General features: G+C 35.1%; 1 protein-coding gene across 4 annotated transcripts in view; it reads right to left on the bottom strand.

The window, feature by feature from the left end:
• Window positions 1-4,948: 4,948 nt before the first annotated feature.
• The window catches only part of LOC132719932 (neurogenic locus notch homolog protein 1-like), a 109,510-nt gene continuing 98,333 nt past the window's right edge, over window positions 4,949-16,125 (bottom strand). For all 4 annotated transcript variants that reach the window (XM_060703891.1, XM_060703890.1, XM_060703892.1 and 1 more), the window contains 7 exons: window positions 14,177-14,745; window positions 13,736-13,878; window positions 12,850-13,093; window positions 12,504-12,597; window positions 11,663-12,196; window positions 11,179-11,424; window positions 4,949-10,721 (listed from right to left, as the gene is read on the bottom strand). In XM_060703891.1, coding sequence (XP_060559874.1) covers window positions 9,483-10,721; window positions 11,179-11,424; window positions 11,663-12,196; window positions 12,504-12,597; window positions 12,850-13,093; window positions 13,736-13,878; window positions 14,177-14,745 — 3,069 coding nt within the window. In that variant the 3' untranslated portion in view covers window positions 4,949-9,482. The remainder of the gene's footprint in view (window positions 10,722-11,178; window positions 11,425-11,662; window positions 12,197-12,503; window positions 12,598-12,849; window positions 13,094-13,735; window positions 13,879-14,176; window positions 14,746-16,125) is intronic.

Raw genomic sequence — 16,125 nt, 5'->3', positions numbered from 1 at the left:
TTACAGATAAAATAACAAAATTGGAAACTTGCGTAATTATAACACATGTGCATCAGTTGTCCAAATCCCGTTGGATTTTTCAAGTTTAATCAGTTATTTTGTTTGGGCCAATATCACATATTTAAAAGATACCTTACCCAAGTTCTGTTACTGCGCGCGTTTTATGGAGATCATTAAATCCTTGCATCGCCATATTATAAACACAGAGAAATTTCCATAAAATACACACAAAACAGGCTCTACTTCAATACGTAAAGAAAAATTACGTGATTTCCGTGCAAAAGCGGGACGATTGCATTATTCCCGAGTAAAACGGCCGAATGTTCGCACTCTGTCATATATATACAAAAACTTAGGTAAAATTATAACATTGCGTACACAACACAGTATTTTCTTAAAGGCACATAGTGACTCAAAAACGATTTTCTTCCGGATTTAGAAATATTCAAATAACGGCCCTCGAGCATGATCGAGGCTTCTTACCCTCACAGAATGTGGAATTATTTGCCATTAAACAGGCCCGTCGTCACGATTTTGTGATTGGTGCGGCCAATTTGGTATGTTTTAGCCAGAATCTAGGGGGGTACGGGGGCATGCTCCCCCGGAAAAGTTTTTATTCTAGGATGCTCTCAGGGCCGTTTTCCCGTATATTTGGCACAGTTTACAGTCTGCCGTTAGTACAAGTTATAGTATTATGTCAGCGATTTTTTACAGATTTTAGTGCGTCATATGTTTTAAGGGTGTACTGTAAGGTTTATAAACAATAACTAATGTTGTTATAATTCTTTAGAAGCATTTTTATCTGATAATTATAAATAAACAAATACAAGAAATATTACAGTATGTGGATTATTGTTTAACATTAATCACACAATGGTATAAGCTTAAATAGCAATCGATGCCATGATGGAAGAATAATACATTACAAGTCAACAATAACCGCTTTTTGTTTAGCAGTAACTTGTATATTGCTCACAATAATCTTGCAAAAATCAGAGTCTCATTTTATGTAAATTTTCCAAAAACACATCGCCGTCGTTCTCTGGTGGTAATGAACTCATCGGCAATTACACGCCAGTTGAGTGAATCTGTCCATGTAGCACCATTAGATTGTTCAAACGTACTTGAGACATTGACTATCTCAGGTATGTTCTATATTCTTCTGAGCGCCGAGAATGTGCTTTCACTGGTAGCATTAGTAGCAGGCATTACTAACAAAATATTTAACAACACAACGACCTTAGAGAAGAGTGCTCATTCTAGCACCGACTGTACTGAAACAAATTTCAAAGCGTCAGGTAGAGTAACAGTACTATTTCCTGTTTTTGTCAAAATGTGAACGTAGCAGCTGAAGCTGCACCTCTAAGAGGTCTCGTTTAATATCGTTGCCATCACAAACAAAACCAAGTTTTCTAGTGTACTCGGTCTTCAAAGGTTGTGCGGCCTTAATGAGTAAATCCTCCACGTTCTGAAGTACGCGATATCCCGGTTGGTCAAATTTGGTTCCGATAGAATTGTGTCACACATCATGGTATTTTAACTATCTTAAACTTTTCATATTAAGATACTTGTATGTGAACAGATGTAATTAATTTAAAGAATTGTAAACATATATATGTGTGTATTCAGGATTACTCCTATTATATACGGTGAACTGTCCGAAGCTACGTCGATGTCTTGACTTCGTAGGACCCTTACATATACCTGGTCAATTAACAGTGTCCAGTTGTTTCTTCGCGTCATGTTTGTATGTTACCGCGCATTGAATAAGGGGCCAGTTAAGTGTCTAATTGCTAATCAGCGATGCGTGTTTTTTTTTCTTTGTTTTTTTTTTTAAACTCATTTTTGGCCAAAATATTGGTCCGGCCAGGGCCGGACCGGCCGGACCATCGACGACGGCCTTGTTAAAGAAGGAAAATGTAAACAAAGCAGGAGTTTGACTTCCATACAAACATTTCTGTAAGTGTACTTATTCCAAGATTAAGGTTTTGAGTATTCATTCGTTGATGTATGATTATATTCCTTTGTATTTTTATTTATGAAAAATCACCAACATATTGCATTCCTTCACCCCCATAAAAAAAAAAAAAAGTTTATGTATAGATAGACAACTTCACGAGATATCCGACTATGTGAAAACTCGGGTAAAAGTCGACCTACCTACATGTTTAATCAAATTTTGATTAGAAGAAAAACAATGATTAAATGAAACGATCAAGGGTAAGACGACCGTTATATATATTACTCCAGTAATTTCGTCATTTGAGCCGCGTCACGACAAAACCAACATAATTGGTTTGCGACCAGCATGGATCCAGACTAGACTGAGCATCCGCGCAGTCTGATCAGAATCCATGCTGTTCGCTTACAAACCCTATAACAAGAAGTGAAACTGATAGCGAACAGCATGGATCCTGATCAGACTGCGCGGATGCGCAGGCTAGTCTGGATCCATGCTGGTCGAAAACGCACTATGTTGGTTTTGTCGTGACGCGGCTCATTTATTAATTGTAACAAAACCTGTTCATTTGTTATTAACTGGGATGTTTAATTACTAATAACAACCGTTCATGTGATGGATTGAACGCAGACAGATACCATTTTATGGTGCAATGATTGGGATTTTGATCCGATCTGACTTTTTAAGTATTCTGATGAATAGCGGTTCATCCAAAATAACAAACAACAACAACAAAACGGCAATTAGATGTGGACTATTAGCATTAAAAATAATTGGTTAGGTGACTGTGATATTCAACACCCAATAAATGTTATAATTTTAATTCTAAAAAGATAAATTGGTGTACACTTCTAGTTTCCGAACTCGTTCACTGGCCATATAGTTGAATCGTCTTTCTTCTGCAGCTGCTGCTGCCTAGCCGTTGATATATGAGCCGCGTCACGACAAAACCAACTTAATGGGTTTGCGACCAGCATGGATCCAGACCAGCCTGCGCATCCGCGCAGTCTGATCAGGATCCATGCTGTTCGCTTACAAACCCTATAACAAGTAGATAAACTGATAGTGAACTGAATGGATCCTGACCAGACTGCGCGGTACGCAGGCTGGTCTGGATCAATGCTGGTCGCAAACCCATTATGTTGGTCACCAGGATCCATGCTGTTCGCTATCAGTTTCTCTATTTGTAATAGAGTTGGTAAGCGAACAGCATGGATCCTGATCAGACTGCGCGGAGACGCAGGCTGGTCTGGATCCATGCTGGTCGCAAACCCACTATGTTGGTTTTGTCGTGACGCGGCTCAATTATGTACAAATAATCGTATTTATGTCTGAGGCTTTATGTGCCTTTAACCGATTTTTTATTAATTTTACGCCTGCTGCCTACGCACGATTTTCTCGTTTAGAATGAAGCGGGAAAATCGTGCAATTAAAAAAAAAAAAGATAGTAGAAATGCTGCAATGTAATCGGTCAATATGGTAATACCCGTTGTCCATTTGTATACACAGGTGGCAGTATCAGTGTTTGGACACCCCACCCCTATCTGCCCCTGGGCCCTACTACAACCCTGAAAAAAAATTCAACACTCTAAGGCTTACTATAAGGTACCAAATACAAAACCACCCATGAAATTTTATATAAAAATTTTTTTTCCACTATCAAAATTATAGTTATAGACTATAATTTTGATAGTGGAAAAAAAATTTATATATCCAAACACTGATACTGCCACCTGTGTTAGTATAGTTAGTAGTGGAGCGTTGGACCCCAGTTTAATGCACAACATAGAATTCAAAAATAAAGTAGATTTTCTATACTAATTTGAAATTGAAAAGGCTAAATATGGAAGTTTTTAAGATATCCCGACAAAGTATGGGAGTTTCATAGGATCAAATTCATGTACTATTTCTTGGGCTGTTATTCGGTTGGGGACACTTGTGCGATTGTAGCCGACGAAATCCCCCATTTGAAGATGACATAGCTCTGAACGCACCTGAGAGCACGTCCGTCGCAAAAATGTTACAAGATTTAACAAAAAAAAAGTATGCCCCTTGTCTAACAAGTGTGCCTTGTCATAATTTACAAGTGTTCCAAGTTAGTACTTTTCATAGTTGTACCCTCATTTTACCAAATAAGCAATTTTGACAAAAAAAGTTAAAAAGGGGCGTAACTCCGAACATATAACTTTCAGAATTATGCTCCTTGTTTTACAACCGCATCTTGTAATAATAATCAGGTATTTCATGTTTCGTGGTGAAAACTTGTTTGAATCATTGCTACGTTTAAGTTTTTGCACGACCACGACGATGCCCGTCTTTTCCAACTTTACCGTAAAAAACAACTTGCAATTTGAAATAAGGTCGTTAAAAACTCTTGAAGTGTGTATAAATAGTTATAAAGCTATAGTTAATTGACTTTTTATCACGAAGTGGCTAATGTAATTGAAAAAAAAACGTTTCCTAAATTGGAACCTGATGCTTGATTCAATCAATTTTCATGTTAAATTACATTGGCAGTGCCCTGTCCTGTTTGGCGTCCTGTTAGGGTCCTTGCCGGTGATTCTGTGCTGGCGATGCGTTCATTGAATGCTGTCCTTCCTTGTTGATCTTGTTGTTCTTATTTATGTAATGGTAGGACAATGCAAATCAGTTGAAATGTTTAATTTGTAATACTTATTTATGCCTTTTACGTCTCCAACAGAACTGCAGATGGGCCTTCGTGGTGCAGTGTTTAAATGTGTTGTGCATTAAAATCCCGTTAGAACCTTTGATTCTTTCATGTAAGGAAGCTATCTGGCCTAGCGTACAGAAGTTCGGTGGTTCTGCTCAGGTGCCCGTTTGTGCCTGAAAACATGCATGGGGCACCAGAGGTCTTCCTCCACCTGTAAAGTTACAAAGTTGCCATGTTTCCTGGTCGCAAACCCATTATGTTGGTTTTGTCGTGACGCAGCTCAAATGGATACAAATAAACAAACAATAAATATCATAGACATTGATGAGACGTTTTATTAACTAGTTAAATATCATGTCAATATGGCATTAATATACAAATGTATGAAACAATGACATCTGTTTGGATCGTGATACAAACACAAATAAACAGTGAACACAGAAAAAAAATTAAACACGTTTATCAGGACACTACTTTGTAAAACTGTCCACCTATGTAACGTAAATAATGCACCTTAATTACACATATTGTTCGCTGTTTAGTATATACCGACAGTAAAAAACCAGTGAACACGGTAAAAATAAAACTGTGCACATGTAACTTGTCGTCTAATGTAACGTAAATAATGTACCTTTATTACACAACTGTTCACTGTTCAGTATAAATCGTCAGTCAAAAAAACAGTGAACAAGGTAAAAATAAAACTGTGCACATGTATTTTGTCATCCAGTATAATTTAATCAATATGCACCTTATACCTGGTTCACTGTTTTGTGTACATGTATATATATTGACAGTAAAAAAGTAAACAGTTACACAAACATACTTTTCTAACAGAAACAGTGAAGTATTGCAATGCAATGTATTTTTTATTTTTTCGTACAAAGTTGAAGTCAATGCAATGTAACAATACTACAATACCAGGTAAGTTTCAATTTGAATTATTGTTATTTAAAAATATTTGAATTAAATTGTTTAAAAACCTGTATATATATGATATATTCAAGTGCTTTATAGGGAAAAAAAACAAATTTGCACCAAATCTTATTAAATCTTATTTTATGTTTTTTAAGTATTTTTGTAATTGTTACTCCGCAGATACATGTATCAAGTAAAAATCGACAGATAAAGTGAATATTTATCTCATTTCTCCCCCTCCACAAAGAATATGCTTGTTATCTACATTTATCTATTATATCCAAACTTTGAAGTGTATGCCAAATATTATCAATTAAAAAAAATCACAAAATACAGGAATTTGAACTTCATACATGTACATGTATGCAACTTCATACATGTACATGTATGCGTACAGTAAATTGCAAAATGTGTTTATATCTAAAGATAGTAACCAATATTGTTAGGAAGTTGAACTCTTGATCGAAGGTAAAATTGCATTACAAGGCCAACTGCAATCAATTTTAAAAAGAACTCTGGTTGGCCAAATTCAAGATCCACTTTAAGACTGGTTGCCAAATCCTAAAATTGTTTTTTCAACTTTTGTATGACCTTGAACTGATGCTTTTATCAGCGGATAAAATTTTCCCTGTTTACTACCTTGTATTTTCTATATAAATAAAATATGCCCTATAACAAGAGACTATTCTGTACAAAGAAAAAAAATACAAATAAAATAATAAAAATTGTCAAATTTTTACTTTCTGTACATGTGTATTATAAAATATATCTACCTGTACACGATGTAACCTTGACATCCGGCTAGCGCACTGAACCCTACATACGAAATGCAGAAAACAGTAACAATAGCCTTATGCTGAGGTCACAATTTATAGATCTAAAAATAGAAAAATATGGACTCTTATACAATGAAGCATTATGGTGTATCTAGATAATGACCAAGTCAATAAGTATGAAGGTATTTTATAATTTGTATACTATATAAACTGTTCATAACAGATTTTAATTTTTTTTTATTGAAAAAAAAGAAGCTAAAAATAAAATGAGCTTTTGAAGCATTTTCATTATACATCTTGAATATATAATATTTGAGCCGCGCCACGACAAAACCAACATAATGGGTTGACACGGCTCATTTACTTTTGTAGCCTAAGTCTGAGGCAAAAAAAAAAATAAAACATCATAAAGATTAAAGAGCTATAATATAGTACATCATTTAATATATTTAAATTTAAACCAATTTAAAGGGACACAAATAGTAAGAAAGAAATTGTCAATCAAACTTGAATGTCTGAAATTACAAATACTGAAGGAAGAAGCATGAATAAATACCAGGATTTCAACATGTTTCCCATTTTGTACCCTTGAGAGAAAATATTTTTGTTCAAAAACAATAAATTTCCATGCTTCATGTATAATTCCTAAACCTACTCACCTCCAGCTTTTTTAAACTAATTTTTGGAGAAATAAGATATCAAAATAAATAAAAATATATAATCATAGATTTTGATTGAAATTAGCATTTACCTAGAGGTGTGCAGGATTAAAGTTGTTCATTTTGGCTTAATTATTGCAAAAATGATATATGAAAACAAATTTGATCTCAGAAAATTTTGTATAAAAAGGGGGCATAAAATACAATGTAAATGCATTGTTTTGGCAAATTAAAAAATGTGTTGGCAGTAACTGTACATTATGCAGAAATACAAAAATTTAATTCTTGAATTATGAAGCTGGCTTTTGCATAAAAAATGCCTTTGTCACTCTCAGGCTATGAAGCTCTACCCTAGAACTTTAAAGCTACCCTTTCACTTAGTTTTATCCCATTTGAAAAAAAAAATTCTAAATAATAGCATACATTTTAAATAACATTTTATCAATTTACATATTAAAGCTGAATACACATAATTGTTTGGAAGTCTTTGAAAAAAGAAACCCAAGAGAAAGGTAAGAATAAGATCTTTTTCTATTTTTTTGCAGCTTGAAATTTTCTAAATGTGAAATGGGCAGCTTTAAATCAGATATATTGATAAAATCTACATCTCTGTTTAAATCAATATATTCTATCCATTGATGCAACAAAAAAAATCTTTTTAAAGCAAATAAAATTTAACATCATTTTCATACAAGCTAGTTTCATATCTGGTTATCTCCCTTTATTTAAACTCTATGCGCATCTTAATGTTTTAATTTGCTTAATTAAACCTTTATTTACAAAAAAACGCAAAAAGTATCACTCAAATGTAGCTGTCAATAAAAATTTGATTTTGTGGTCAAAAAATGAAAAATCTATTGAATTGTTGATTTTTGTATAAAAAAGCATTTAAATGTTTCCCTGATTTTTTTTTTAATCTTTTTTTTTCTAAAATTTAATAGAGGCTATGAGACCATAGAGTTACATCCCTTGATTTGTTTTAAAGTACAGTAAATCAAATATACATTATATTCTACAGTTTATTGTACAATTTTTATACATCATGCAAGTTTTGGACCCATGGAATCATCGCTCCAACTTTGCGATGACAAATATAATACCATCACAATGACCTTTGACCTTTAGAATGACCTCTGAGAATTGAACAATGTCTTATGAATATGATAATAATGTAAAATGAATATTGATAACAGAAGGCAATGACATTGACCTTTATAATGACCTAGGAGAAGCCAGCAATGTCTTAAGATAATGATGTTATCTGAAGACTAATGACAATGACCTTGACCTTTAGAATAACCTCTGGGAAGAGAGCAATGTCTTAGGATAATAACATGAAATGAAGACTGATGAAAGGCATTGACCTTGACCTTTACAATGACCTCTGAGAAGGGATCAATGTCTTATGATGATAATGTAAAATGAAAATAATTACAGATGATATTATCTTTACCAAAATGACAAACATTTATATGAATGATGTTTGTCTAAATAAAGAAAACAGAAATGGTTGGAGATAGAAAAAAATGTTTTTTCTTTAGTCTTGATAAAATTATGATGATGATGATGATGATAATGATGATGATGATACTGAAGATGATGATCTTGATGATGATGTATTCATCGATGTTTACATGCTTTGAGATCAATGGGAATCTCATGTTTTAATACAAAGCAAATGTACAGCCTAACACAAAAAATAAGCACTTAAAAATTGTGTTGCACAGTAATATTAAAACAAACAAACAAAAATGTACATAAAAACATTGCAGATAATAAAATCTTCTCTAAATATCTTGAGTCAATGGTGGGATACAGAGAGTAAAAATACAATATACTTCCAATCTGTTTGTTTAAAAAATAGAAATTAGATAATAAAATATAAAAAAAATCTGTGCATTTACTGACCGTCTACAATGTACATATATATAGTTACATAATAAAAGCACTTTGAATTTTTTGTGTCCACTCCAGCTAATCTGTTAAGTGTCTTTTTAAATGCACTTTTAAGCCAATCAAGTTCAATAAATATCTAATGCCCATCAAATATGATGACATTTTTAAGTTTCATTAGTACTATATTTTTCACATTTCTTACACTATTTTTGTGAAAAATTTACATACCCTGTCTATACCTCCATTACACATTATAAAATGTTAATAATCTTTCTTTGTTATTACATGTACTTGTTTATCACTGAACACACAATCAAACTTTGGGATAAAAACAGTAGTTCCACATGAAGTCACCTCAGAAAATGTATAACATTTATTTTCACTTATATACCGAGTTCCCATATGTATTAACACATCACAGACACAGAATACTCTTGCACCAATATTGTTATGAAATTCATGAGCACAAAAAGTAGTCCCAACATGTAAAATGTTGACGATTAAATGAGTGCAACATACACTTATGTTCCCCTTTATCAAGGGAACTTTCATAACTTTTGTTCATTTGCAAATATTCCCTCAGAATGCCTTTGACTTTTTAATCAGATAAACACGGCATCATTTGAAACATGACTCCGTCCTTTCATTGGCTGTTGACCAATTGGAGGCACTGGACTTGAGATACCCTCTGACCAATCAGAATGTGCAGAATGTGGTGATGAGCTGGACCAATGGCCCGGTGAATCAGGCGATGGTGTAAGTATATTTTCTGGAAGTGCTGTAAGGCCTTGCGGTGGGGTGGCGTCTGATCCAAGATAACTATGTTGTGATGGAGGGGTGGGGTACTGTGAGACGTGCTGAATCTGCATCGGTGTGGTAACTTTTTGACGGTGATGATTATCATACATTATGGTATAAGGCTGCATGTTATGATGGGTGTTATCCATTGGATTTTGTGCTTGTTGATCAAATGGAAAATTGTCAATATGATAATGATGGGGACTTTTTTGTGGACGATTTCGTTGTGCTTGGTTTTGCATAGCTAAGTAATGAGGCGGTGATGTAGGGAGCATTTTTCCCTTCATTGGAGAGAGTTTACCGTCCATGCTCAATGGACTATTGTGAGATGGGTTACTGGAAGGGGGAGTTGGGATAGATGATGTCGCTAAGGGCGACTGTGACATCGGATGTTGTTGTTGATTTTGCATCCATTCATTATTCATCATCTCCATATTCCGATGATGTTGCTCCATTACAGAGTCATTTTTATAGTGATTAGACATAACACAATGGTCGTCCATATGACTTGGTATTTGTGCACAACTAACAGTCACTTCATCAAGTCCGTTCATTTGTGCACGCACCATACCCATCATTGATCCACAAACATTGTCATAAGTAGGCGGAGTCATATCCCGCGGGGATTCAACACCTGGCGAGCCCTCGCTATTTTGAATATGGCCATTTCTGGCTTTCGATTTTTTACTTTTACTCTTTTTAGCGGTAGGTTTATGTCCATCCGGAGAATAAGATAAGTGGTCCTTTAATTGTCCGTTATTTTTATTTCTCCTTTGTTTGCTTTTATTTTTATGTGGGTGCATAAATGCATGAAGTCCATTCGGAGAAGTTGGAAGTCCGTTATGTAATTGCAATGCGGTTGGTGAAGTAACGCGGTACTCATCTAACATATTAAGAATATCATGATGCATGCGCTCGGCAGCAATGTCTCGAGGTAGACGATCCATTTGGTCTGTGATTTCACGATTAGCATAGTGGTCCAACAAAATCTTCGCTGTTTCATAACTCCCTTCCTTCGCAGCCAGAAACAATGGAGTCTCATCCTACAAAATATATTTAAATTGTAATTATGTTACAATATCTCACATTTAAAATTATGCAATAGCATATATACCTTTTTTACATAAAACATAGCAACAAACCTTATACTTACAATTATACATGTACCTACCAAAAATTATCTTCATTCTTATTTCTATCAACAGTAAAGTTTGAAATATTCATATATTCATTTAAAAATCATATAAAAAAACAAAAACTCATAAAAATTCATGAACAAAAAGAACAATTCAGTGTGGGTTTTTTTGGACAACTTGCTTGAAAAACAGAAATCATTGAGCAAAATTATGTTGTTTTAAATGCCATGTGCTATCTGTCCTTCCAAAAACGTTTCATCATTGCAGTATTGTTTAATTCAGAATCCCTTATTTATTGTAAAGCAGAAACAGTGTGATCTCTTTTTAGATATTCTTTAGATATATTTTTAGCAATGTAAAATACCTTAACATCTTGGGCATCCCTGTTGGCACCATGTTGTAACAAGACGAGGGTTGCCTCGGCATTATTTACAGCTGCCGCCCAATGCAAAGCTGTCTTTCCATATTCATCCATGGCATTTATATCTGCCTCAGCATTTATCAATTCCTCTACCATGCCCTCTATAGCAAGACGTGCAGCAAGTATCATCGGGGTTGTACCATCGTGTGTCCTGGCATTCAGGTTGGTTGAACGATTTCTTAATAAAATCTGAAAGAAACAGAAAAATTGTTTGTCAAATCAGAACTGTAAACTTAAAATTATACTAGCAAATGACATAATTCAATATTTGTAAGGATATTTCAATTTGGAAAAGAAATTTTTGGAAATTGGAAGGAATTTTAGGTAAATGGACAATAATGTTTTAATTTAGCAAATGTGTCATATATTCAAACCATATATTAAATCAGTAATGAGGGAGAAATAATTAATTATCAGTGATGTTTACCTGGAAAACACCTTGAGCGTCTGAAGCTACTGCAGTATGGAGAGGAGTTCTTCCCCCTGCATCTTGGTTATTTGGATCTGCTCCAGCATCAAGCAATGCCTTGGCAGCGTCTGCTCGAGCGTAACGTGCGGCAAGGTGTAAAGAAGTTTCACCAGTTCTGTCTGTCTGAGCATTAATTGCTGCTCCCTGCATTAATAAGCTGCGTATGATTTCTGGAGAATTTTCACTAGACTCCTCGCTATCACCAGATGTAGTTGTACCGGAACCACTACTTTCATTATCACCTGTGTCGAGACCGACACCACGAATAGAAGCCAACATTAGCGGAGTAAAACCATCTGGCCCTCTCACATCTACATCTTTAGAGTCCATTTCATCACCAGTTGGTGGGGTAAGAGCCATTATTGAGGAGTTATTAGCAATGGCTGATTCAAAATGTTCGGTAGTTCTAGGTACATTTGCAGCTTCAAGGTGCTGTGTTGTCCATTGCCGTGTATCACAGGGGTCTGTCGTGGACTCACCACTCTGCTCAATCTGCATTACAGGGAATATAGATTATATGCCAACATATATCATTCTGATATAAACCTGGTCAGAAATGGTGATAAGATGACTACATAATTTGTAAATTTGGTAATACATGTACAAATAGTTTCATGGTTTATGTAATTTTTTTTTGTGTGATCTAACACATTTCAATGTTTGAATGCAAAATAAAGGTGGTTATGCCATCCCTTCAAAATATCAAACATTTTATGCACTATGTTTTGCATCTACTCCATGTTTACAAAGTGAATTATCTGTTAAGAAAAGTTTGGGATTCGGGAGGAAAATATTTTACCTTAATCTTTTTTGCAGGATGGTGCATATCCCAATCATCTAGTGTATTGTTATCATTACTGTCTACTTTATCCATAGAGCCCTTACCAATATGCCTGTAAAACAACAAATATTATAACTATCACTTTATTAATAAACTAGGCTTGTATATTTTTGCCATTTGAGATTATCAAAATCCTTCTCTTTTCAAAGGTGGGAGGAGTTAAATCACTTAATCTGTGTAGGAATTAAAGAACTTAATATTGAAAGAAGGAGGAGTTAAAAATATTTTTGTGAAAGATTCCATTGGAGATCAGATTTAAAGGTAGTTAAACAATAAATTAAAGACTGGCAATATTTTAACATACTTCATTTCCTCGCCTCCGTCGGGTCCATGTCGTTTTGAAGACCGAGCTGTGGCCCCGGCATCACTACCTCGACTAAAGAAACCCTCAGGGAACCAAGTTATGCCCCTTGCTCGTTTACGCCCTATCACAACTATGATAACCACTATAAGTATCATGACCGCACCCACGGCAAGTAATACCAGCATGACTGTTGAAACACCAACATTTTCACTACCAGGGTCAACATTTGTGCCTTCAGAATTAGCTGGAATGAAATACCGCAGATTTGAAAATGAGTTGTGAATAATACAAGATAAGTAAGTTTTCCTTAAAAGAAATGTTATAATGACAAATTATGACTCAAATTTACACAAGCAAAACCTTACTTTTTCACTTTCTATTTGGAAGGATTGTTTTATACAGACTTGTTAAGTCTATTGTTTAAATATGTATATGGATTCTTTAAGGATTCATGTGACCAAAACATAAATATTTTTTTAGCAAGTTGCCCTTTGACAGCGTATAAAATCTGGGTTGTGTTTCATGAAAACCCGGCCGACACAATTTTCGTTTCAAGGAAAATGTCCTAACCTATGACTGTTATATTAAGACTCTTAAATTTCTGAATAGTGATGCTAATGAGCAGTTACACATTGCAGATTGAAATATTTGCTTATATTATTTTGTAACTTTTCTCAGGAGAATGAATGAAAGATAAGCCTTAATCTTAAAACATGTATTAAAACCATCTTAAGTTAGTCCTATTGTATGTCATAAATCCTCGGACTTAAGATACACTTAGGACTTTCTATGAAACGCAACCCTGCTCAGGTTATGTAGGCAAGTCTGGCTGTATACTGACGGCATAGATCTCCGGTCAGCTTTGCTGGTGGTTAAAATAAATTACCTTTTACAATAGGGAGTGCTCCTTGCCATCCGTTATTGAGAGCTGCCGCCACAAATTCTGCAGCCGACTGGCAACTGTCAAAACATTCATGTAGCCCATACTTCAAACATGGCTGAATGTCAATCAGTAAATGTACTATAGTTCTGTAATGGAAATCAGATCAAACATTAATTTTATATTTGACAGGTATTTCATTATGATAAAATAAAGAACATTTTTTAAGTCTGTGCTTTATGCAGAATTCATAGAGGTAGCAGTTTGATGAATATTTTTTGATGTTTAACTTTTAGTCAAAGATTTTGTCTGTGATATGTGTACTCACAGTGTACAGACAATTTTCAATGTATTATATTTTTATCATACAATTTTCAGTAGGTGTTTAAATGTATTTTAAAGCAAAACATTATTTAATCTTATCTAAGAACAAGCAAGAAATCATACCCTTCAGGTTGAGACCCGCTGGATGAGGTTACACCTTGATTTAAGTCGCTTGTGCCCAATGCTCGTCTTAAACGACCTCCGCTTGTACTGTCATCCTTATTCCAAGGGTATACCATATCTTCACCTTTTTTGTCCTTCTTTATGTACAGAACCGCCCTTAGAAGTTTTCCTAGTTTACGTAAGAATTCGTTTGACATTTTGATGAATTCATCTGGCGGTACACCAACCACAATAAGGAGACTTCCGGTTGCTAGCTTCTCTTCGTCATGGTTACAATCAAGTCCATCCCAGTTACATGCAGCCGTGTCACATCCCGGGTTACATTCGCCATTGGCATACACAAGGCTACAGTACGTATCATAGTGAGGATTGCAGGCTCCGAGAGAACGCTCGCAGTCAAACCCGTCATACAGGCATTCCTCAGTATTGCACTGTGGATCACATTTGCTGTCGTTAAACACGTTATAGCAGAGTACGCCATCTCGAGGTTTGTCGCAGTTCTTCCAAGGTCGAGACTCGAAAGAACAGTCATATCCATCGTAGTCACATATTGGAATATTACACTCAAACTGGAAATATAATTATCATAAAATAATGAGAATAAAAACGTTCCTAATTTTTACTTCAATAATCCACTTACTTACATGTACTTTGAAATTACAAACAAGAGAGCCATGATGGCCCTGAGATCGCTCACCTGTATATAGGACTCCCCCCCCCCCCCCCCCCCCCCCCCCCCCCGCGGCAGGGCCAATTTTCACCAAAGGGCTTTTATTTGAACAAACTTGGTAGACATCCATAAGAAGATATTTCATGCTAAACATCTAAGCTCTAGCTCATTGGGTTTTTTAAAAGAAGATTTTTAAGTTTTTGCTATACACATATAAGGAAAATCAATGACACCCCTGGGGCGGGGCCAGTTTTGACCCCAGGGCTTTTATTTGAACAAACTTTGTAGACACTTACTTGAAGATGTTTCATGCTTAATATCTAAACTCTAGCTATTTGGGTTTTTTCAAAGAAGATTATTTAAGTTTTTACTATATGCATATAGGGAAAATCAATGACCCCCCGGGCCGGGGCCAATTTTGACCCCGGGGCTATTATTTGAACAAACTTTGTAGACACTCACTAAAAGATGTTTCATGCTTAATATCTAAACTCTAGCTATTTGGGCTTTTTCAAAGAAGATTATTTAAGTTTTTGCTATACACATATAAGGGGCGGGGCCAATTTTGACCTCAGGGCTTTTATTTGAACAAAATTGGTAGACATCCATTAGAAGATGTTTCATGCTGAATATCTTAGCTCTAGCTCTTTGAGTTCTTTAAAAGAAGATTTTTTAAGTTTTTACTATATGCATATAGGGAAAATCAATGACCCCCTGGGGCGGGGCCAATTTTGACCCCAGGGCTTTTATTTGAACAAACTTGGTAGACACTCATTAGAAGGGTTTCATGCTGAATATCTTAGCTCTAGCTCTTTGGGTTCTTTAAGAGAAGATTTTTTAAGTTTTTACTATATGCATATAGGGAAAATCAATGACCCCCTGGGGCGGGGCCAATTTTGACCCCAGGGCTTTTATTTGAACAAACTTGGTAGACACTCACTAGAAGATGTTTCATGCTGAATATCTTAGCTCTAGCTCTTTGGGTTCTTTAAAAGAAGAATTTTTAAGTTTTTACTATATGCATATAGGGAAAATCAATGACCCCCTGGGGCGGGGCCAATTTTGACCCCAGGGATTTTATTTGAACAAACTTGGTAGACATTCACTAGAAGATGTTTCATGCCAAATATCTAAGCTCTAGCTCTTAGGATTTTTTAAAAGAAGTTATTTAAAGTTTTTTCTTTCGGTTGCCATGGCAACCAGAGTTCTGCATGGAATTAAATTCTTTGAACAATTTTTAAAGGTGACCACTATAGGAACATTTCTGTGAAGTTTGGAT

The sequence above is a fragment of the Ruditapes philippinarum genome, unplaced genomic scaffold (assembly GCF_026571515.1).
Source record: "Ruditapes philippinarum isolate M1 unplaced genomic scaffold, ASM2657151v2 ctg1886_1_1_1_1, whole genome shotgun sequence".
NCBI classification, from domain to species: Eukaryota; Metazoa; Mollusca; class Bivalvia; order Venerida; family Veneridae; genus Ruditapes; species Ruditapes philippinarum.
Note: the sequence above shows the minus strand (reverse complement) of the source record. Positions and strands in the feature narration are given on the sequence as shown.